Below are 23,959 nucleotides of genomic sequence, written 5' to 3' on the forward strand. Positions count from 1 at the left end.
CGGGGGGGGGGGGGGCTTCTGTGGAGGAGCCAGGGAAGCCCAGGTGGAGAAAGCACCAGGTGTCAGTCCTCCCCGCCCCACAGAGCCGGGGCCATCCTGTGACAGAGCCTCACTTGCCTGCCCCCCCCCCTCCCCCAGGGGCCACAGGTTAGTTTCCTGCAGCTGCGGTAACAGATCACCACAAACGGGTGGCTACGAACATAGAAATTCATTCTCTCGTGGTTCTGGAGGCCAGAGGTCCAAATTCCGCTCCACGGGCCTGAAGTCGAGGTGTTGGCAGGGCCGGTCCCCTCCGAGGGCCCCAGGGGAGTGTGTTCCTCGGCTCTTCCTCCCTCTGGTGGCTGCCAGCTGGCTCTGCTGGTGGCTGTGTGGTCACAGCGCCTTCTCCTCTGAGGGCGTCCAACCTCCTCTGAGGGGGTTCCTCTCTCATAAGGAGACTTGCTATTGCATTCAGGGCCCACCCACATGATTCAGGATAAGGTCCCATCGCAAAGACTCGGTCACACCTGCAGGTTCGGTCACATCTGCGAAGGCTCTTGCCAGATGAGACCTGCAGGTTCCAGGGATCGGGGCTTGATAGCTTTGGGGGCTGTTATTCAATCAGCTGCAGGTCAGGAACCACCCCTCCCAGCTGGGCAGGCAGGAAGGATAGAAGGAAGCCGGTGTCCGCTTCCCACAGCCCCAAGCCTTATTCCTCCAATAAACCAGCAGTTCTCAACCTGTTGGTCGCGATCCCTTTGGCGGTCGAACGACCCTAAGACCATCCTGCATGTCAGATATTTACATTACGATTCATAACAGTAGCAACATTACAGTTATGAAGTAGCAACGAAAATAATTTTGTGGTTGGGTCACAACATGAGGAACTGTATTTAAAGGGCCAGAGGTTGAGAATCACTGCACTAAACCCTAATCATTAGGGCCTAATGGGAAAAACTTCCCTTTACAAGCCCGAGTTTGAAGGTTTTCTTTTGTGTGGGTCTGGACTTCTGAACTTCTGAACGGAGATTGTTTGGCGACTGTCTGATCCCTGATTCTGAGAGGGGGACTGGCCCGCCAGAGGCTTGGGGTGGGGAGGGGGCTCTCAGGACCCACACCTGGGAGGGGGCGCGGGGAGCAGTGGGAGAGGATGGGCTGGGAAGTGGAGGCCACAGAGTTTCGGGTAATCCCCTGGAAAGCTCTGGGGCTGGGATGGCCCTCAGAGTTGTCCTGAATTAAGAGGAGCCATCTGGCCTTTGTCCCCCACATCACATGTAGCTGCCCCCCAGGAGGGGGTGTAGCCTTGGGGAGTGGGAGTAGCCGGTTCCAGGAGGCCTTGCTGTGAGCCATCACAGCAGCTGGGGGTGGGGGTGAGTGTGGGGGTCAAGGGGCGCCCACCACGGTGACCTGAGGAGCCATGGGGCTTGACCACCGAGGAGTGGCTGGAGAACTCCCTGCACTCAATAGCGCCCGCAGCTGTGGGCCGGCCCCTGCAGAACTGCCTTGTGGGTGCAAACCCCTCGTTTCGGTTGGAGAGCCCCGTGGGCGCCTATGGGTTATGGGATGGAGGTGGGGTGCGGGTCAGTTAGTCATTTGCTGCCCAAGAATTTATTGAGCATCTACTATGTCCGAGATTTCTATGCGAGCTGGGGGTTCAGGGGTGAACAGGAAGCCCCCGTGGAGGGGGAGCAGGAGCCCCTCTAGATCTCTTCAAGTCCCTCTCAAGCCCAGAAAAATCAAGGGTGCCCACCCCACTAAGCTCACACAGAGCCCGGGCATTAAGCAGGGCTCTCTGAGGACTGGGAGCCACAGAGCTTCCAGAACCCCTCCCCACCCCACCTAACCATCGCTGCCCTGTAGCCCCTCTGGCCAGCTGTGTGAGCAGATGGCAGGCAAGGGTGGGTGAGCCCCTTGTGGGGAGAGCACAGATGTGTGGAACACCACTTGCCTGATCAATTTTGCCACTTTCGACCCAACCAGAGGGGCTTTTGGGGTCTCCTTGCCAACACCCTGCCTCCGAGAACCCCCAAAACAAAGCCACCATATCTTTACTTTTAATCCCAAATTTAAGAAGCCTGGCTGACCGAGCAGCCTTCACTCAGTACCCAGCTTGCGCCCACCTTCCTGCTAGCTGTTACATCGCAGTGTCGTGGGTCAGGGCTGAAAACAGAAAACAACTGCTTCTATGTCTCTATGACGGGACAGCCCTGCGTGGAATACTATACAGCCGTTAAAAAGGACGAGGCTGATTTTTACATACTGATACGAAGACCTTCTGTGTGAATTGTACTGTGAAGTGAACAAAGCCAGGTAAGGAATACTGTGTAGCATATCCTGCCATTTATGTAGAAGGAGGGGAGGATATACACACATGTTTGCAGGGTCACACACACATTTATTTGGAAAGACAGAGAAGAAACTGGTGCCACAGGCTCTGCCCCCGAGGAAGGGAACTGAGTGGGCGAGAGACCGAAGGAGGGAGACTTGGTAGCAGCCCCTTTTGAACTTGGAACCAGGTGAACATGGTACTTTTCAAGAATCACCACAGCCCTCACTTCACCCGTGAAATGAGCACTGTTTTGAAGTCAGCTGGGCGCCCGGGGCTGGAGCAGGAGTTCCCGTTTCTCTGCTCCGTGAGCTCAGCAGAGATGAGGCGCAGCTGGTGAACGCGGTTCCACACGGGCTCCTCTGTTCATCCTCCCAACACTTGCCGGGCCCGCAGGGACCTGGCGACACGGTGTGGACAAGGAGCTCCCCCTCATCGCCTGGGGTGGGACATGGCTTCCTGGGCCATGGATGGGAGACTTTAACCAGCCTCCCTGGGCATTTTTGCAACCCCTAGAGCAGCGGTTCTCAACCTGTGGGTCGCGACCCCTTTGTTCAAAGGGGGCTTTCTCAGGGGTCACCTAAGACCGTCGGAAAACACATACATAATTACATATTGTTTTTGTGATGAATCACTATGCTTTAATTATGTTCAATTTGTAACAATGAAATTGGGAGTCACCACAACATGAGGAACTGTATTAAAGAGTTACAGCGTTAGGAAGGTTGACCACTGCCCTAGGGCGTCGAGAACCACTGACCCAGCACTTTGCAGGGCTCACCTTGTCAATTTCCAGGAAACGCCCGTAGAACTGAGCCTGTCTCGGCTTCCACTCTTGGCCACCCTGACCAGCGCCCCAGCGCCCCTGCCGATACTTGCTCCCGACAGCTTCCAGCTCCAGCACTGGGGCCGGGTTGGCCAGTGCCACCCAGAGGCCCTCCTGCTCCCATCTGCAGGCCAGAGACCTGAGCAGCCGGCCCCTTACGGGTCTCGTGTCTGCAGGCACAAGCTGTGATGAGCGGCTCTGAGCCCACCTGCTCCTCTGCAGCCTCAATGGAGAACATCAGTCCCACCTGGGCAGCTGCTGACGCCTCCTTAACAAGAGGCGGCCTGGAGAGGCCCTGAGCCTATAAGAGGGGAGGGCAGCGGCACGCCCGGGGGTCGGTTGCGGTTGTTGTGTTGGGTGAGGGCGCTGAGCTGCAGGGCCGTGCCATGGCCTACCAGAGCGTCATCCACCTGTCCCTGGACGAGCCTACCCATGTCGTTTGTGTGGTGGGCATGGAGATGTGCTTGGAACTCAGTGGGTGAGGAGCTGGGGGCTCTGCCAGGGCTGCTGGGGATGGCTCTCCCCCCGCCCAGGTCTCCCCTGGGTTATGTGGAAGTTGGGGGTTTCTCGTTTCTCTGTATCTTCCCTCATCCTCCTGTCTTAGCTCCAGGGGCCGAGCTCAGGTCCCTAAGGGCTAAGTCCAGATGCTGCAGGGTTCTGACCCAGATCCTATATCTGCCCCTGGCGGGCTGTGGGGCCTTAGAAGCGGGTGCCCCCTCCCTCTGTCCCCTTCCTCTGAGATGGGGAGAGGCTGGCTCCCAAGGGAGACTCCTGTAAACCAAGGCTGAGGCGGGAAGAGGCCAGGTCTCCCCCGGGGTCATAGCCCGACCCCCTGAGTCCCCAGCCACGTCTTCTCTGCTACAGGGGTCCCATGTGGCTCCGTGCTCCCTGGGAGCTGGGGGTTTATAGAGGAGATGTAGCTTTGGTCGTTTCTGGGGCATTGGTGAGAGGGAGGGTCTGAGCAGGAGTTTGTGGGAGAGAGGACTTGGGGGTCCTTAGAGTAAGGCTGAAGTTGTCCTAGGACCCCCCCCCACTGCCGAGCCTAAGTTAGGGTGCCTCAGCCTCCCAGGGGAGAGAGGCGGGGAGGCCAGGCCCTAAAGTCTGTCTGTTGGGCCAACAGGTGTGCCCCAAACAAGTGCACGTCCTTCACCATCAGCAGCTCCCCCAGGGTCTTGGTGAACCTTTCCCATATGGTCCCCGTGACAACCAAGAAGGAGGGGGCCAGCACCCGGCTGCTTCTGTGTGAGCCCATGGATGTGCTGGTGATGGTGAAGTTCCCCAGCTCTGACATCAGCAAGGAGGACAAGGTAGGCCCGGGAGCGAGGCAGGGGTTGGGAGAGGGGGCAACTAACGTCACCGGGTCTCCCTCCTCACAGCAGGCGTTGCCTGAGTCTGTGAAAAGTTGGGCGCCAAGTGTTTTGCATATCTGATCTTCTTCAAGGCTCACAACAAACCTGTGAGCTGGGCACCCCAGGACCCCATTGTACGGATAAAGAGACCGGGGCCCTGAGAGGCAGTGCCCTGCCCAAGCCGGTAACCAGCAGAACCGGGATTCAAGCTCAGACAGGCCCGTTTCCGTGTGTGCTTCTGACCACCACGCTGGGCCAGCGTCCAAACCGGCTGCTTTTAAAAATCTGCCTTAAAAGGTTTCGGCAGCAGAACGCCCATGCGCTTTTTGGCTAAGGCTAGTCCTCCGGAGGCGGAGATTCTAATGAAAACTAAGAGCTAATGCGATGCTATGTGCTAGGTATCTTTACCCCATTTACATACGAGGAAACAGAGGCACAGAGGGACCTATCTGGACTTCAATGGTATAACTAGAGTGGGGGGGGGGGGGTGGTCCTGGATTCGAGCCAAGTCTGTGCCCTCTCTCCTGGGCAAGTGTCTCTCTAACGGGGCACCTGTGGCAGGTGGGTTGACGTCCACCTGGTAGGACAGGCCCTGAGGCTCATCTGGTTCCTGGAGGGAGCTGGTCCCTCCTGCAGAGTAATTAGAAGCGCCAGGAACTCTAACGCTCAACACCTGAGCCACAGCCCCCACCAATTAAGTCAACCTCGGGGTAGCTCACAGCTCTCCAGGTGGCTCCACTGAGATGCTGAGGGTGAGAGGTACGTGAGGCACGTTCAGGGCTCGCCTACCAGCAGAGCCTGCTGGCATGACCCACTGGGAGGGTTTGGCTGGGATGGCAGGTGGGTGGTACATACCCATGCGACACTGTGCCCTGGGCAGACAATTCCCTAGGGGCAGGGAGTACACTTAGACGAGCATTCGAGTCTCCCAGGAGAGAGCTGAGGCTGTGATGTGTCCCCGCGGAGCCCAGGCCACTGGGAGGCATTCTCTGCCCAGGCCTCAGCCTCCAGCGCTGTCAGGAGGGGCGTCGGCGTGAGAAGCTTGACCGTGGAGGACACGAGCTCCCACTGAGGAGGTCACAGGCATGTAGGTGTGGCCTGAGCTCATGTCTGGTTCTCAGGTTCGTGGTGAAGCCTGTGGTCAAGGCCAGTGGCTGAAGGGCAGGCCTCTGTCTGCAGGAAAGACTGAGTTCCAACTCCAGTCCCCGCCCCGGTGTCCCACTTCCTTCTGAGCGAGTGGCTTAACCTACAGGAGGCCCCACTGCCCGCCTCATGGGGTGACAGGTGAACCCCAGGAGGGAGGTAGAGTGAGGAGGATGTCGTTTTAAATATATTTTATTGATTTTTTTTTACAGAGAGGAAGGGAGAGGGATAGAGAGTTAGAAGCATCGATGAGAGAGAAACATTGATCAGCTGCCTCCTGCACCCTCCCTACTGGGGATGTGCCCGCAACCCAGGTACATGCCCTTGACCGGAATCGAACCTGGGACCCTTCAGTCCGCAGGCCGACGCTCTATCCGCTGAGCCAAACCGGTTAGGGCGAGGAGGATGTTGTTTTAAAGCGTGACCTCCAGAGCCAGTGGCCTGGGTCTTCAGTCCTGTGTGATCCCCCTTCTTGGATGAAGGTCAAGGGCAAGTCCTGGGTCCCTCTGCCCTCGGGGTAGAGCCCACCTGGAGGGGTAGTTAGAAGGCCCGAGCGTGCAAGTCCTTGGAGTGGTCATGGCATGTTGAACGGGTTGCTCTTCACCTACTGAGTTCTAGCACAGCAGGCCTGTCCCGCTCACAGCCAGATGTCACATGTGAGGCCAAGGTCAAGGGGCTGGATGGGGTGCGTGGCCCGGGCCCTGCTCCTGCCTTCAGTGCTCCCACGGGTTCTGGATGCTGTCTCCACAGGTTTCGGTCTCGTACTATCAGCCAGATGTGAAGGTCCCGGTGGCCACTGCTGAGCTCTTCCTCACTGGCATCGGTGAGTGGGGTTTCCACCCCTGGAGAGGAGGGGTGGGCGTGGCAGAGGCCAGGGAAGGGGCTGTCCCAGGAACGAGATGCCTTCCATGGGCCCTCGATGGGTGCACACGACATGCCCACGCGCACTCCCTCCTCGAGCTCAGCCACTTCTCTCCACCCCCCTCACTGTGACCTAAGTCTCAGGATGGACGCAGTCTGTCCCCGTGTTCCTGCCATCGACCCACCTACCCGTGTCTGCTGCCAACACTCACCGCCTTTGGCACAACGGATGAAGTGTCCGGTTCAAAGTTAACTTGATCACACCAGACCCTTTCCCGCTCGCTCCTATCTAAGAACATTCCTTCCTAATTCTTAACTGATGTAGGCAGCCACCACCTCTCCCCTCTTCTGGGTCAGTCCAGCACAAGCTATAATGGCTAGTCTCTTAAAGATAAGCTGCACCATTTAGTCTCTTCAATCCAATTCTACAGGTGTCCCCCCCCCAAAAAATGTATGTATACACTTTGAGTAATGATAAAGGCAATGTTTATTAAAAATACGTTTCATTTTCAAAATTGAGCTATCAGCTGTTAAAGTGTATGTACATTTGGGGGGACACCCTCTGTATTATCTTCAAACTCACTCTCCACCTCTCTGCTCCTGTGGAGCCATCTCTGCATCCTCAACTTCTCCCTCCCTCTCGAACCTGCCCCAATCAGACACCCCTCACACATGCACTGCCCTTATTGAGGATCCTAACTTCTACTCCACTGAGGCCAGGGGTCGCCTCGATCTTCCTCTCCCTTGACCTCCGTCAGCGTTTAACAGAACTAGTTATCTTTGGATGTTCCCTTTGAAACACTCCAGGGACCCTGCCCTCAGTTTCCCCGCTACTAGCGGCTGTTCCTTCTCCGATGCTTTGCTGGATCCCTCCTGGAGCCCTGCAGTGCCTCGGGGCTCAGGCAGCTTGTCAGGTGGCTCTACAGTCAGACAACTCCCCAAACTCTAGTTGAGCGTCTCCCATAAGCTTGGCTTGGCTATCTGCTGACCCAGCACAACCTCTTGAGTGTCTAACCAACACTGTGAACGTAGTATATCCCAAACTGGACAGATCTCTCTACCCCAAGCACCTATTTTAAATTCCCTTCCTCATCACCGTAGATAGTCAATCCTTTAGGCCAGTGGTCGGCAAACTCAGTCAACAGAGCCAAATATCAACAGTACAACAATTGAAATTTCTTTTGAGAGCCAAATTTTTTAAACTATATAGGTAGGTACATTGTTATTAAGTTAATTAGGGTACTCCTAAGGCTTAGGAAGAGCCACACTCAAGGGGCCAAAGAGCCGCATGTGGCTTGCGAGCCGCAGTTTGCCGACCACGGCTTTAGGCTGATCCAAGCAAGCACCTTGGTGCCACCCTTATTCTCCTTGTGGCCTGTGTTGATCCGAGAATCTTGTGCTAAACCTTAAGTTTAGCTGGAATCCAGCTACTCGCCACGTGCAATGCCCTCAGCCTGGTCTGAGCCGCTGTCCTCTCTTGCCTGTGTCACTGTGCAGGCCCCCAGTGGGGTTCCCTGCTCCGTCCCTGCATTTGACAGGTCTAGTCTTAGCTCAGCCCCCCGAGCGGCTCACCTGTGGCAGGATATCAGCTAATGTCTCCCTGGATCTGAGCCCCCCACTGCTTCCATGGCCTTGGAAGAAAGCCAATGTCTCCCTCCTCCCCTCCCCCGCCCCCTTTACCATTACCCACAGAGCTAGCCCACAGGACCTCTAACCTGCGCCCTATCTCTCTTTCTCTCGCTCACTCTGCCCTGGCACGTGTGTGTCTTTGACCCTTGACCTTGCCACCTTGCACTTCCTATGCGATTTGCTTTTCCTCCTGATATTAACGCGGATCGCTTTCTGGCCTCCTTCGGGGCTCTGGTCACATTTCCACTTGGAAGATTTCTCTGATCATTTAAAACAGAGACAACCCGATCCATCCCCTTCCTCCTTCCCATGGCACTTTTACCATCGGACAGATATGTGTGTTGCTATGTCTTCTTCCCCTGCCGCTTGTGTGTGCACACACAGCGTTACACCTGAAGGAGAAAGGGCCCGTCTGGCATGCAGCTGTGGCCCTAGGACCTAGAAGGGTCCCTGGTTCCTGGCCGGCATCGGGGCCTAAGCTCAGTGCCAGGTGCACAGGGCAGCCAACATCCGTTTCCATGGCCCTGACATTCAGGTTGGGAAACAGCATGTCGGATGCCAAAAGCTGCGACTGGAAAAGCCGTACGGTGGTCGCTTAGTGGTGGGGAGGGGGAGAACGTGAACCGTAGATGGCAGGAAGGGCCTCTACGGTGATACCTGGGCGGAGCCTGGGTCCTTAAGCGCTAAAGGGGCTTGCGGTGGCCAGGTATTGAGCCCTTCCGATGTCTTAGAGCGCCAGGAGCCTTCCAGAAGGCTGGGGAGGCGAGCCTTCCAGGTAGGGGTCCCCTGGGGATCGGTCACCAGGCACGCGGTGGCATCGTGACCACAGTGGACTTGTTTCGAGTTCCCAAGAGGCTGGGGGAGACACGGAACTACTTGGGCCTCTCTAGGCTTCCTCACAAGAAGCGGGGAACTTTCTCTGCTAAATCGAGCACACCCCAGAGGCCCTGCTGCCGGCCTTGGGCAGCCCCGGGGGCTTAGCCACGGCTCTGAGGCTGCGCCCAGCAGTCCAAGGCCGACCTTTCCCTCCCGTTGCAGAGGTCTCCCTGGACGTGGACATGTACCGCAGCGGGCAAGTGCAGGTGGCGAGTGACAAATGGGCTAAGGTGAGGCAGTGGGGGCGGGTGCAGACCGGGGCCCCGGAGCCAGACCCGGCAGCAACCTTGCTATGTGACCTTCATCATGTCTGTTGAAGTGCTGCAACATAGCTCGGAGCTGATAAAGCCCGTTTCTAGCTTTTTCACAAAATGAGAACGCCTGGCAACACTGGGTTGACATCCACGCCTGGTGGTGTAGCCAGCAAGAGCAGGGGGTTAGCGGTCCCCGTCAGATGGGACGCGTTTCCTCCACTGGTCCTCAGTCCCCCCTTCCCCTGACCCCAGGCAGAAAGCTGGTGGCCCATCCCTGGACAGTGTTCCCTTGCTCTTGGTCCACGGACCTCGGGCTGTAAGACGCTTGAGCTGGCAGATTATGACCTAGAGGTTCCCATCACCCTGAAGAAAAACTTGGCTCTGCCCCCGATGAGGGGGTAGAGGGGAGGCATCTGGGAAGCAGAGGATTCACCTGACATCTTCCTGAGCCAACATTCCTATCGTCTTTGCAGAAAAACTGGGCCTGGGGCCCCAGTGGCTGGGGAGCCATCCTGCTGGTGAACTGCACGCCAGATGGCAAGGCCCAGGACAGAGACAAGACCAAGGTGTTCTTGCCTGAGGGTAAGAAAGAACCGGCCTGACCAGGGATGCTGCCACCTTCCCTCCTGGGGCTCTCTGCCTTGCCCCAGCTTCATGGCCCCGCCCCTCAGCCAACCCAGATTCCAGGCCCAGGTCCCTGATCCGGGCCAATCAAGTCTCTTATCAATGGCTTGAAGCTTGTAAGTAGGAAGGAGGAGGCCCCACGGCCCATAGGGAGAGCGTGGGCTCTGATTTCCTGTAACACAGTTACTTCCTGGCTATGAACTTGAGCATGTTGACGTCCCTGACCTTGTTTTGCCATCTGTAAAATGGGCGTGACACCGATGCCTTAACAGTGGTCCTCAACCTTCTGGCCCTTTAAATACAGTTCCTCATGTTGTGACCCAACCATAAAATTATTTTCGTTGCTGCTTCAGAACTGTCATGTTGCCACTGTTATGAATCGTAATGGAAATATCTGATATGCAGGATGGTCTTAGGAGACCCCTGTGAAAGGGTCGTTCGACCGCCAAAGGGGTCGCGACCCACAGGTTGAGAACCGCTGTGTCACAAGGTGGACTAGAAGACTAAATGAAGACTCAAAGGGGCATGTAAGACTCTTTGAAAGCCCTCTGAGTCCGGGGCAGGGACCCTGACAGTCTCAGGCAAAAGCAGTCTTGGTCTGGTCCTGAGGTGGGGTCGGGACCTAGGTTCTAGGTCTTAGCCGTTTACACCAAGGCTGGAGGGGAACCCCTCGCTGAACTGACCACACCAGGCCTCGTTCTAGGTGCCTGTGGACTGCCCCATGGGGTCAGGGCTATCCTCGCTCAAAGTGGGCCCAAGGGTCGCAAGCTTCCTGTGGCCTCCCAGGGAGCGAGATGTAACGCAGGCCTGGGCGGCCTGGGCCAGCACAGGGGGTAGAGGTCCTGGCGCTCCAATACACAAGCCCCGGTCCCTGAAGTACTGGCCTCCAGACACCCCGAACCTTGGCCTTGTCTCTTGCCCAGAAATAAACAATCTGTCCCCGATGATGCTAAGCGTCCAGGGGCCCAGCTGCTTCTTAAAGACCTACCGGCTGGTTCTCTACACCTCCAAGGAAGAGGCCAAGAAGGCGAGAGTCTATCGGCCCCAAGGTGAGTGCTTTGTACCAGCTCTGCCTCCTCCCTCACCTCCAGGTGAGCTGTGGCTACACCCCCCACGCCGCAGGGTCCGCTCAGAAACCTGCTGGGGTCCTAGAGGCGCAGGGCAGGGTCTGTTGTGGCCAGACCTGTATGCCTAGGATTGTCTGGCTGCCACAGCCACTGAACTCTGTCTACACACGTGGGTGAGGCCGTGCACCTCAGGGCCTCTCTCCCCAGTGTGGGTGCCTGTCCTGCAGGGTTTTCGTGTCTGGAGGAGGCGACATGCACAATAGCTAGAACGAGAGTGATTGCCTATGCAGATTAGGTAACGGCTCCTCCCCGTTTCTCCTGCCAGAGGAACGGCCTGCATTTCGGACATTTCTGAACCAGGACCCCACTAGATTGGGCTTCCAGAATGCAGAGGCCAGGAAGCCGGGTGCAGCGATGCTGGCATGTCCGTCTTGGGAACCACGTCACACATTGCCACCTTGAGCCCTTATCAATCTGGCAGGCAGGCGGCCTGCCCCTGTTCTAGAAAGTAGAGCCATGTTTAGCTTCAGCCGGGCCTTTGTTGAACCTGTGGTTTATAATGGACCAGCCTGCCCTAGCTGGTTTGGCTCAGTGGATAGAGCGTCAGCCTGCGGATTGAAAGGTCCTGGTTTTGATTCCAGTCAAGGGCACATGCCCGGATTGCAGGTTCAATCCCCAGGGGGATGGTGGTGCAAGAGGCAGCCAATCAATGATTCTCTCTCATCATTGATGTTTCTCTCTCTCCCTCTCCCTTCCTCTCTGAAATCAATAAAAAACTATATATATTAAAGATATAATGGACCAGTCTGTGTCCAGCGTGGGAACAGGGCCAGCTTGTGAGGCGAGGGCCCGAAGGGCCTTCTAGGTAAGATGACCATGTCGTGCTTGGGTCATAGGCTTCCTGCCACTTCTTCTCCCTCCTTATCCGGATATTGGTATGATAATCATAGCACCTGCCTCTAGCGGGTGAGGAGGCCAATGAGCCGGTGAGCCTTCCGCACAGTTCCTGGCACATAGTAAGTCCGCAATGAAACCTTAGCTTTGTTTTAAAACCAGCAACTGGGTCAGAAGGTCACGTGCAGAAGAACTGAGAGGGCTGGTAAGGGGCTTGTAGCAGGTGAACTTGGGACCCTCTCGCCCCTGCTACATAGCGAAGCATGTTAGGGGGGGAGCAGCTATGGGGAGCCCAGGGCCCTGGAGTGGCTGAAGGTGCTGGGTCTGCAGCAACTCTAGGGGCGGCCAGCCGTGACCCAGTCTATGAAGCTGGGAACGCCCTCCCCCTGCCCCCTGCACAGTCACGCAGTTGGAACCCCTGCAGTGAATCGAAAGGCTGTGCCTCTGTGCTGGGGAGCTGTGGGGGTCCTGGTGGAACTCACCTTGTTCAGTCTGACGCCTCGAGGCCTGGTTCGGGGCCAGCAGAGAAGCCTCTGGAAGACTAGAAGCAGGAGGCCCCAGGGGCATGAGCAGCTGGCCCAGCTTCTACACGGCCAGCGGCAGCAGAAGCGAGCTGTGAGGGAGGAGCCGGGACCCTGGGCCAGCAGGTGAGGTGACAGCTGGTCTGTCCATCCTCTCCCTCCTAGCAGACCACTCAGACACCTTCACCTTCGACTTGGTGCTGGGGCCTGGCTGCCACACCTACACCTTTCCCCCCCTGGAGAGCTCCCTGAAGGAGACCTTCTACGTGGAAGCCACGGAGTTCCCATCCGCCAGCTTCTCCGGCCTGATTTCCTACTCGGTCGCCCTGGTGGAAGAGTCTGAAAACACGGTAAGTCCCCGAGGAGGCCACCAGCTTTGCAGCAGGAACTGTGTGGGGAGGGGCAGTGTCCTCTGGGGGCAGAGGGGAGAAGGCGTGGGGGGTGGAGCTGGAGTCGCCTGCCCTCTTGGAGGAAAGACAGCACAGGTGAGTGCCTGCAGGTGGCCGCACTGAGCAGCTGGAGGCCGGGGGCGGGAGATGTGGTCCCAGGTCACCAATAGGACCCTGTCTCCTATAGCAGTTAATTCCAGAGACCCTGATGCACAAGGACATGGTCGTGTTCAGGGTGGCTCCTTGCATCTTCACCCCGAGCACCCAGATGCCTCTAGAGATCTACCTGTGCAGGTGAGAACCCCTCCGGCTGCCTGTGCCAGGCCACTTCCTCCCCAGCACCCCCTTTTATCTGTCTGCGGGCGGTTGAGTAGAGGACTAGACTTCTCCCCAGGAAAGTGAAGTCCTTCCCTTTGAGCTGCCTGGTCCCCGAGGGTCCTCAAAGGGGTCTGAGCACTTACAGCGCGAGGGACGGAGCAGTGAGTGCGTGGTCCCTCCCAGGTGCTAGGGGAGGCCGAGAAGTAAACGGCATTACTTCAGGGAGCACTAAGCGCCCTACTGCGAGGTAAGAGGAAGGAATGGCAAGGACGAGAGTGTTCTGGGGACAGCAAGGAGGCCTGCAGAGCTGGGAGAAGGCAGGGGACAGGAGGACGGAGGGAAGGAGGGGGACTAGGTCAAGGCCAGCAGGGCCCCGCGGCCCCTGTGTATCGGGGCATGGCCTTGGGGCTGTAACAGACCCCAAGTACAATGGTTTAAAGTCCACCGGTGCTGAGGGCCTTTCTAGGTTGACACCTGGGGAAGCGCCCATGGTGACTGGTCTGTTTTCGGGGCTTCAGTTGTGGGGAAGCAGGAACACAGAACCAGGTCTCCCAGGGTTGGAGGTTTGCCAGGCAAATAAGCCCAGGTGGGTGGTGGGCCAGGGTATCATTATGACGCATCCTAGACTCGGAGCGGGGAGGAAGGAAGGTGAAGGGACAGAGTGATGGGAACAAGAACAGTCCAGGGCCAGAGGTCCCCGTGAGGTCAAGCCTCTGGCCCGGCGACTGGAAGGGGCGAGCAGGGGAGAGGGCGTGGATGGGGCTGGACATTAGATCAAGATCTTGGGCTAGAAGGCTGAGGTAGGGTCGGTAATGAGATCTGTCAAGGACCCAGAGAGGCCACGATGGCCCGGAGGCAGCATCGCGTGGTGAGGAGGGCCACAGCCTCCGCCAGGCCCGTGGGGCGTAAAGGAAAAATAGCTCTTCCGAGGGGGGCTGCTGGGGAGCAGGGTCCGCAGAGGAACGGCAGGTTTCAGAATGAGAACGGAAAAGACAGGAGCTCGAGGAGTGTTGCTGATAACACATGACAGACTCCAGCTCTTCCATCTTTGTCTTTTGTACCTGAAGACACGTTGTTCAGCCCTGGCCAGTGTTTCTCAGTGGTTAGAGGATTTTCCCACACACTAAAGCGTCATGGGTTCTATTCCTGGCCCCAGATGTAGAACCAGGTCACCAACCAATCAGTGTGCCTCTCTCACATCAGTGTTTCTCTCTCTCTCCCCTCCCCTCCCTTTCACTTTTTCTCTAAAAAAGCAATGGGAAAAAACATCATGTGAGGATTAACAAAAGAAAATGAAAAAGACATGTTGTTCACTCACAGGAGGCATCTGCTGAAACCCTGGTCTTCTGGGAGTCCCCATAGTGGTGGGATTCAGGCACGGCTTGATCCAGCTTAGCCACAGATGGCTGTGACACTGGGGCTACCCGTCCTTACCCAGCACACATCCTCAAGGCCGCCCTAGACCTCGTCAGGCTGATCAGCTCCTGTAGCCTCGTAGACCCCAGAAACGGCGTTTTTGGAACAATAACATAGAATGGGGATGCAAGTTTTATACCCAGAACCAAGCTAGAACCCCAGTTTTGACACTTTCCGATAGGGTGACCTTGCTGGCATTCAACTCGGGATCTGTTTATAAAACGGGCGATCTTCTTAATCTCAAAGATCATTGTTTATCTCCATAGGAACAAACATACGTTGTGGACAGGATAACTGTGCTAAGATCCTAGGATTTAAGGCCCACCCCCTGCTACCCGTACAAACATGACAACCTCATTGGCCATCTCAAGGGGACACTTCGCTTCTTTACTTCTCGGGGTGGAAATACAGCCCCCTGGGGAGAGGAGTCGGCCCTCTGGGTAGGCTCAAGCAGGAGAGCCTGGGGCGGCTTCCCAGCTGCCTGAGGCAGGGGTGGAAGGTAATGTGGATGTGGCTGCGGATGTGGGCAGAGCCTAGGCCACCAGAGCGGGAACAGATGCTAACAGTTCTGGACCAGACCCCGCCATGAGCTTGGCCCAGTGCTCTGAGCTACCAGCCTGTGTCCCTATGGTTGGGCGACAGCACTCTCCATATCACGGGCAGGGACATAATCTCTCCTGACCGCAAGGAGGTGCCCCCTTCCCTGGGACAGCAAGTTGATGCCCACGGGGGAGCCCCAAGGCCTTCCCAGCGCCTTGCTTCTCTCCCCCGGCAGAGAGCTGCAGGTGCATGGTTTTGTGAAGACGGTGACTGAGCTCAGCGAGAAGAGTAAGAGCCAGGTGGCGTCTGTCTACGAGGACCCCAACCGCCTGGGCAGGTGGCTCCAGGTAACGCCCCACCTGGGGAGACCTGTCGGTGGGGGAAGGGCAGGGGAGATTCCGACTGTAGCCCACACAATGGGCATCTCAGGCTTCTGGTCAACCTTCCCAGCAAAGCTAAGCCTAACTAGAGGCGCCTCTGCTTTTAGGACTTCAGTGGATGGAGGCTCAGGTGAAATGACTTAGCCCATGTCGTAGCCCCTAAGGAATGGAGCTTAGAGTCCACCTCCTATTTCAGTGCATGTGGTCAGGACCACGGAACACCCTAGGCCAGTGATGGCGAACCTTTTGAGCTCGGCGTGTCAGCATTTTGAAAAACCCTAACTTACCTCTGGTGCCGTGTCACCTATAGAAGTTTTTTGATATTTGCAACCATAGTAAAACAAAGACTTATATTTTTGATATTTATTTTATATATTTAAATGCCATTTAACAAAGAAAAATCTACCCAAAAAATGAGTTCGCGTGTCACCTGTGACACGTGTGTCATAGGTTCGCCACCACTGCCCTAGGCAGCTGAAGGGTCCGGCACCTTCAGCTACGGGTGGGCCAAGCTGGCGCATTGCTCCAGGGTCCAGCCGATCTGAGAGCAGGAAGTCCCGTGGTGCTCCATCCTCCACAAATAGCTGAGTGATTGCCACGTGCTGGGCACCATTCTAAGTGTTAAAGATAAAATAGAAGGGACCACCCTGCCCTGCTCTAGCAAAGACACCGAACTCCAGTGCTGTAAATGCAAGAAATGAGGTGATGTCGTGAGTTACTAGACCAAGCGAGGTGGTCAGGGTGGAAAGCCTTCAAACTCAGAACCCGGAGCTGGCCAGGCAACGATTGGGTTAGAAGCAGGAGCCCTCTGGGCAGAGGACAGCTACCTGCAGGTCGTAATGTGGGCTTCACTATGAAAAGGGGCTGGGCGGGCCAGGTCAGAGTGCAGAGGTCACAGGCCAGGTAGGTGCTGGGTCATATGTCGGGGTCCTCTTTAGCCAACGGTAGGAAGAGAAGCGAATCCAGAGCAAGGTGGGATGACATTGAGGGATGCTTCCGAGTGTGAATGTTCTGGTCTGGGTTCGAGAAGACCCCTCCGGCTGAGCGAGAACAGGTCTGGGGAAGGGGCAGGAATGGGAGAGAAGCTGCTGGAGGGCCTGGCGTAGCTTAGGGGGGAGGTCACGTAGCTTCCCCACATGGCCTCAGGGATGCGCCCACGCTGAATGGGTCTTAGACATAAAGCCGAGCGAGGCTTGTTCCTAGATTGGTGCAGACGGTGAGGCTCCAGGTGACGCCCATCTTAAACCTGATGGATGGGAGAATGGGTCAGGACAAAACCCCAAGAAGGGGCCATTGCTGAGCTAGGTGGTGGTGTTTTTTTAATGTTTTTATTGACTTCAGAGAGGAAGGGAGAGGAAGAGATAGAAACATCAATGGTGAGAGAGAATCGTTGATCGGCTGCCTCCTGCACCCCACACTGGGGATCCAGCTGGCATGTGCCCTGACCGGGAATCAAACCCAGGACCTCCTGGTTCATAGGACAATGCTCAACCACTGAGCATGCCAGCCGGGCCTGAGCTGAGTTTTGAGGGCTCAGCAGGAGTTGGCAGGAAGAAGGGGTTCTTATTGCCCCTTTCCCCCTGGAGGTGGCCCGGGTACAGGGAGCACTGTGCCAGGCGAGCCGGTCCCAGGCCGGAAAGCGGCTGATGGAGCGAGAAGACATCCCACTTGTTTTCCTGTCCCTCCAGGACGAGATGGCCTTCTGCTACACCCAGGCGCCCTACAAGACGGTCTCCTTGGTCTTCGACACCCCCCGGGTCTCCAACCTCGAAGATTTCCCCATGAAATACTCCCTGGTGTGGGGCTCGGTTTGGCTGATCTGAACTCGGTCCCACCTCTCAGGCCTGCTGCCTGCCCAGAAACGATGGGGTGCCAGGGGAGAGGGCCCAGGTGGCCTCGGGGAGGCAGGAGTGTGGGGGTCTACCCGAGAGACTGGATTAGGGGTCAGACTGCGGCTTAAAGCCCACCCCTCCTAACACCCCTGCCCCGGCTGGGTCTCCTTCCAGAGCCCGGGGATTGGCTACATGACCCGACCCACCGAGGACGGTAAGGTGATCACTATGGATTCCATTGGGAACCTGATGGTGTCCCCACCCGTCGAGGTCAAAGGGAAAGAGTATCCTCTCGGCAGGATCCTCATTGGCGGCAGCTTTTACCCCAGGTGAGGGAAGAGGCCAGGTGGCGGCTCGATGCCTTCAAACTAAAGGAAGGGACCCTGGTAGTTCACCTGGCTCTGTCTGACCCCCACGTGACTCAGCCGGTCACCTAACCCTTATCCTCTCACATGAGGATTGTGAATCTGCCAATCTCGGGAGACTAAAAGGAGGAAAAGCAGACAAATGACTCCTTGAGTGGGGGTCCCGGGTTCAAATTGCAGCCTGCTCAGCTCGGCTGGCCTGTGACCCCACAGGATGGCCTACTGACTCCACAAGACGGGCCTCCAGGTGGCCGCCCTCCAAGCTAGACCTCTTGGTGGCCGTTCATCCAAAGTCAGGAAACGCTGTGTCCCAGGGTCTAGTCTTGGTTCTAGACTCTCTTGGCTCAGTCCCGGGTTGGGCCCGAGTGAGGGATTCTTAATCACCACCCCTCCCCCTACGGGCCAGTCGCTCAAGCCCCAGGGTTAGAACAGCCGGGTTCCCTGAAGGTAGCCTGGCACTCGGCGAGCAGTTGGCGGCCCACGTGGGCCACGCGGGCTCAGAGGCTGTGCCTTCCTCCTCCCTTTAGCAAGGAGGCCCGGGACATGAGACAGGACCTCCGGGACTTCCTCTACGCCCAGCAAGTCCAGGCCCCGGTGGAGCTCTACTCAGACTGGCTGATGATCGGCCACGTGGACCAGTTCATGTGCTTTGTCCCCACGCAGGTCAAGGGTGAGGGCGACAAGGTCTGTGCTGGGGACTGCACGGGGGTGGGGGGGGGGGTTCCACCTGCTTTTGGAGACCCTTGGAAGCTTCTGGAGGGGACGCTGGCCTCTGACCCTCGTTCTGTCTCCCAGGGCTTCCGGCTGCTCCTGGCCAGCCCCCGCTCCTGCTACCAACTCTTCCAGGAGAAACAGGAGGAAGGCTATGGGGACATGGCCCTGTTTGAGGAAGTGCGGGAGGACCAGCTCCTTTCTAACGGTAAGGCGACAAGCCGGCCATGGGCCGGAGGCCGGCCCTTCTTCCCCAGACATCCTTCCTGGAGACTCATTTTACTTTGTCTTTCCTGGTAGAGAAGTTCCCAGGGAAGCACGAAAGCATCGCGTGGACTGTGTTAGAACATCCTACTCCAGTGCAGGGCTATTCTGGCGGGCGGTACAGGGACGGCACAGGCAGATCCGGAAGTTCTAGGACAGCTGAGGCTGCTAGGATGAGGAGGGGACTCGATCAGCAGGCGGATGGCTCAGGGTGGGGGTGGGAGGAGACGGATCAGATGCTGACTGCAGTCTCCGGAACTATTCAGGAAATGTCAGGTTAAGTACCTGGGCACTGGGACTTCAGGGGTGTCCTGGCCGCCCCTAAGGAAGACGGAAGCGGACCAGCAGGGATGGTGTGGCTGGGGCCGGGGCAGACCTGTTCTAAACGTGTGGGGGCCCGGGATGGGGTGGGGCGCTGGGAGTTCTCTGGACCAGCAGTCCCCAACTGGTGGAGGTCTGACAGGTTGGCAACTGCTGCTCTAGACCCTTGCAATGCCATGTAAGGTCTGAGGGCACCTATTAGAAATGCAGAATTTCAGCCCCGCTCTACACCTCCTCAATTTTGGGGAGGGGCCCAGGAATCTCACCCTCCTAGAAGGTGACCCTTGCAGAGCATGAGCCGCATGTCACACACCACACGCTGAATGCTGGTACCCCAACTGAAGTTCCTGAAGATGAGGCACTGGAGGAGCAAAGTTAAATAACTTTTTTTTAAAAATATATTTTATTGATTTTTTACAGAGAGGAAGGGAGAGAGACAGAGAGTTAGAAACATCGATGAGAGAGAAACATCGATCAGCTGCCTCCTGCACACCTCCTACTGGGGATGTGCCCGAAACCCAGGTACATGCCCTTGACTGGAATCGAACCTGGGACCTTTCAGTCCGCAGGCCGACGCTCTATCCACTGAGCCAAACCGGTCTCGACAAAGTTAAATAACTTGGTCAAGGGTCAAAGTCCCAGGTAGAAGGTGGCCCGGTTGTACAGGCCACAGAAAGCACGGAGGTGCCCAGGTACGAGGTGCGTGGGGCTGAAGTCACCTGCTAACCTGTCTTAGGCTGCCTCCCCCAAAGCAGGGACTCCCCATCCTACCAGGGACAGAGTGGCCGGTGGCAGTAAAAGTCCTGCCTGGGTTTTCATGGACCCAGGTGTGACCTTTGACCTCGGTGGGTCCCTGGAGACTAGCCAGGCCACCCACACTAGTCACTGGCCCAGGAATACACCCCGTTGGCCGTGCTCAGGGCTTGAGTCTCCCCAGCCCTGGACAGCGTTGCCTGCTCCCTGGCCTACAGGCCTGCCTGCCTTCTCCTTCCTCCAGGGAGGGAGGCCACTACCATCAATCAGCTTCTGGATGATGACGACATGAGGAAGCAGAATGACTACGTGGAGGTAGGAGCTGGGAGTCAAGGATGTGAGGGACCTGCTCCAGAAAGTGGGGGAGGCACTGGCGATCTAGACAGGCTCCTAATTGAGCAACTACTAGAGCCCAAGCATCATGCATAGATACGTTTCTGGAATCCTCGAAGTCACCCTGTGAAGTCAAACCCATCTTGTGTGTGACAGGCTCAGCGTAAGGTCACGGGCCTAAGCTGATGAGTTGGGTACTGGGTTTGAACCCACAGGACTGCCAAGTTCATGCTGCATCCACTGTTACTCAGTGTCTGACCAGAAAACGGTGCTGTAGCTCAGCAGTCTCTGGGCAGAGGCCCCCTGCCCTGACTTCCCTAAGAGGCTGAGTACCAGAGGTTTAGGAACAGACCAGGGCCTTCTCAATGCTCGGGCCCATCAGCTCGCTGTTCAGAATCACCCAGCACCTCGGATCTCTGGGAATGAGGACTGTGGGCTGCGAGAAGCATTGGGGAGTGGGGAGGGGGAGTTCCCAGGAGAGATTACCTAGCTTCTGGAAGAAGGACAGAGTTGCCCGGGGTCACATGGTCAGCACAAAACTGCTTTGCCCGCTGGGACTTCATGGCTCCTGGCAAAGACGTATTCAGAGCCACAGTGCACTGGTGCCCTGACCTTTGCCAAAACAGGGAGGGAAGGCTTCCTGGCACAGCAGGGTGGGTGCCGGCCGGGTATGGGGTCAGAACAGCCCTGGACAGTGTCCTGGGTATAGTGTCCAGGAGCCCTGCGTCAGACCAGGGAGATGCTCAGGTGCTGGGCAGTACCAGGTCTGAGCTGGGCAGTGCCCGTGTGGGGACCACTGCTCCCGTCCTTCCTAAGGCCCCTCAGCTTCCTACCCTTGCCCAGGTCCCCCACCCTGGCCAGGCCTGAGGGCCAAATGGGACCATGCTACAGAATCAGCACTAGTAGCTGCCTCGGGGCTGACAGGCTCTGAGATCCTGGCCTCCCAAGATCAGGCCTTGACTCCCACACACGGCAGCAAGTGATGGAAAGGTGGGAGCTACTTGAGGCCACCCCCTCCATGCGGTGAGCTCACTCCCCTCCCGGCCCACCCACCCCGCCCGCAGAAGTGCATTAACCTGAACCGAGACATCCTGAAGCGGGAGCTGGGCCTGCTGGAGAGGGACATCATCCACATCCCACAGCTCTTCTGCTTGGAGCAGCTGAGCAACGTGCCCGCCATGGAGCAGACAGAGAAACTCTACGCCAGGCCCTACTTCCCCAACCTGGTGAGGCATGGGGTGGACTGGCTGCCCCCCTGGGTGGGGGTGGGGGGCTGTTCAGCAAACTGGCTGGTTCCCTGACATACATGGTGCTGAGAGATGGAGGGAGGACCCGACCCCCTCCATCCCCATGGGAGCAGTGAGTGGGGCCCAGGCTGGGTGACTTGCCAAGCAGTGACCATGGGCTTGGCTCTGGGCTCATCCCCAACCTTAGGGTAGTCACTACGCAGCCACCTTACCAGGATGCTGTGTTACCACCAGACTCGAAGGGGCCAGGCAGCTGCTGGCTGAGACAGGAGGGCGGGTGGCCAGCTCCTGAGACCAGTTCTTCCTGCCAACATAGCCTGTGATCAGGGCAGCATCTGGAACGGGAAGTGTCCACTCCAGGGAGCACTGCTCCTATGTAGACTAGGAGTTGAAGCTGGGGGTGTGCGTGTACATGAGCCCCTGCTGGGCCAAGCCTAGGGCTCCTCTGGCCTAGACCTGGCCTTTCTCACAACTGCAACCCGCCACGTGGACAGTGCGCATCCTTTCTCAGACGTGTGGGCTAATTCCTTCAACACCTGCCTCTCCTCTGAGACAGGGACACACGGGGACCTGTTAATTTAACAAGACCCATGTGGCCCTCTGGGCATGACACAGGAGCCATTCTAGACCTTGGGAGTAGGTGCGGGCCATGGGAGTTGCTGTAAGGCTGCGGTCGGCAAACTGCGGCTCGAGAGCCACATGTGGCTCTTTGGCCTATTGAGTGTGGCTCTTCCTAAGCCTTAGGAGTACCCTAATTAAGTTAATAACAATGTACCTACCTATATAGTTTAAGTTTAAAAAATTTGGCTCTCAAAAGAAATTGCAATCGTTGTACTGTTGATATTTGTCTCTGTTGACTAATGAGTTTGCCGACCACTGCTCTAAGGGGAAAGATGCTAGCGTTGAGATGTAACAAATGGACATTCCAGTAGAGGGAGGCAAGACTGACGCAGACAGGACTGAAGGCCAGAATAACAGATCAGGGACGGGAACCAGGGAAGTTGGCAGAGCCAGACTTTGGCCAGGCAGGGTTTTGGGCGGGGCCATGGGAGGCTCAGGCAGAAGTGAGCTGGACCTGCCATTGACTGGCGATGTCTGATGAACGCAGGCCTGGAGAAGGGCCGGGTATGTGCCTGCTATTGCTGGTCTAGTCGGCCTGTGGCAGCCGGGTGTTCCCTTGCATTGAACCCAGTGGCACTTTCTTCCGTGGCGCCAGCCCACCCAGGCCTTGCCCATCCTGTCTGACAGCTGCAGATGATTGTGATGGGCAAGCACCTGGGCATCCCCAAGCCTTTTGGGCCCCAGATCAAGGGCACCTGCTGCCTGGAAAAGAGGATCTGCCAGTTGCTGGAGCCGCTGGGCTTCAAATGCACCTTCATCAACGACTTTGACTGCTACATGACCGAGATCGGAGACTTCTGTGCCTGCGCCAACGTCCGCCGCGTGCCCTTTGCCTATAAATGGTGGAAGATGATGCCTTAGACCCGGCCTAGTGCTGCCAGCCCTGCCTGCCCCTCTATGGGGGGGGGGGGGGGGGGAGAGTAGGGGGAGCCTGGAGAGTTGAGAAACCCCCTTCTTATCCTGTTCCCCATCCCTCAGAATCCAGTGGGGCGGCAAATGCTTTGGGTAGGGAGGGGAACTTCAGCTGAGCAGTGGTTACTAGCTGCCCATTAAAGTTCTAGTTCTGAGTGCATCCTGGCAGTGGCTGCCTTGCTTGGGGGAAGGATAACGGCTCAGGATGGAGCAGAGCAGCTGGGACATCTGGGTGAGGCTGCCCCACGTGACGGGGCTGACACGTGGCTGTGTGGACCCCATCCTGTTTGTAGTGGGAAGTGGTAGGAATCCGATGGTTTGAATTCTCTAGTGAAAGCATGAGGCCAGCCAGGTCCGGAAGCTCGAGCTTGATGGGCTGGTCCAGGCTGGGGGAGGGAGGGCTCGTGCAGAGCGGGGGGAGGCCCAGCCATGGAGGGCGATACCTGCCTCAGGAGCAGCAGCTTCGCCACAAGGGCTCTGGTCTCCTTGGGGTCCGCAGGTGTAGCCTGAGGGACGAGGTACAGCAAGGGCGGCCCTGGGACCTGGAGCCGCCTATTCCCATCAGCCATCTGTGTTAATGGCACAAGGTTGCTATTAAAGCAAATGGTTCTGAGAACCTATAAGCATGGCTGTCCCCACCCTGCCCCTCCCAGTGATGGGAAGCTGCCTGCAGTCTGGGCACTTGGAACAGGGGCAACAGCTCCTGGAAAGGGCGAGTCTGATGATGTAGAACAGCCAGTATCGAGGGCTCCGTGAACGGGTGAGCAGTGTTGAGATGTGGTGGTTGCAGGGGTCTGGTGGATGGTGCGGGGTAGGCTCAGCCGTGTAGGCCTGGAGCAGCAGCCTGAGCAGAATAGAAACTGCCCAGGGCTTCTGCACACACACCTGGCCTCCTGGTGGGCTGCTGGGCGAAGGGGCACATTTGTGACCAGGCTCCCTTTTGAAGCGTTGGTGGGAAGGGTGAGAAGTGACTAGGCGCTTGGGCACACAAAACATACCCATGTCCTGGTACTTTCCGTGCCCGTCATCCTCACAGCCCCAGTGCGGTACCTACAGAATCTCCTGAGTCTGGGCAAGTGAGGTGCTGACCCTGCCCCCTCCCCAAGGAACAGGGTGGGGAGCTCCACACACCTCCCAACCCCCCTGTGGTCTAAGCCCAGAAGCGAAAGGAGCCGCTATCCTGGGCCTGCCCCTCTGGCAGGAGGTGT

General features: G+C 57.3%; 1 protein-coding gene across 1 annotated transcript; it reads left to right on the plus strand.

Moving 5' to 3' along the window:
* The first annotated feature begins 3,508 nt into the window (after positions 1 to 3,508).
* PADI6 (peptidyl arginine deiminase 6) lies at positions 3,509 to 22,700 on the plus strand. Its single transcript, XM_070403145.1, has 16 exons — positions 3,509 to 3,609; positions 4,252 to 4,438; positions 6,374 to 6,446; positions 9,152 to 9,219; positions 9,717 to 9,825; positions 10,791 to 10,916; positions 12,515 to 12,699; positions 12,929 to 13,032; positions 15,248 to 15,359; positions 17,081 to 17,188; positions 17,399 to 17,553; positions 18,117 to 18,273; positions 18,385 to 18,508; positions 19,883 to 19,953; positions 21,036 to 21,197; positions 22,467 to 22,700. Exons 1-16 carry the CDS (start codon positions 3,518 to 3,520, stop codon positions 22,698 to 22,700), a joined length of 2,067 nt encoding a protein of 688 aa, XP_070259246.1. The 5' UTR covers positions 3,509 to 3,517.
* The last annotated feature ends 1,259 nt before the right edge of the window (positions 22,701 to 23,959 follow it).

The sequence above is a fragment of the Myotis yumanensis genome, unplaced genomic scaffold (genome assembly GCF_028538775.1).
Source record: "Myotis yumanensis isolate MYYU_CA2020_CCGP unplaced genomic scaffold, mMyoYum1.0.hap1 SCAF_2, whole genome shotgun sequence".
Classification (NCBI taxonomy): Eukaryota; Metazoa; Chordata; class Mammalia; order Chiroptera; family Vespertilionidae; genus Myotis; species Myotis yumanensis.

Excerpts from the sequence above, each read along its gene's own strand:
- PADI6 (XM_070403145.1), top strand. The coding sequence starts at position 3,518 with ATGGCCTACCAGAGCGTCATCCACCTGTCCCTGGACGAGCCTACCCAT. Across the intron at positions 13,033-15,247 it reads CTAGAGATCTACCTGTGCAG|AGAGCTGCAGGTGCATGGTT; the intron begins GTGAGAACCCCT and ends CTCCCCCGGCAG. Across the intron at positions 17,554-18,116 it reads GGCGGCAGCTTTTACCCCAG|CAAGGAGGCCCGGGACATGA; the intron begins GTGAGGGAAGAG and ends TCCTCCCTTTAG.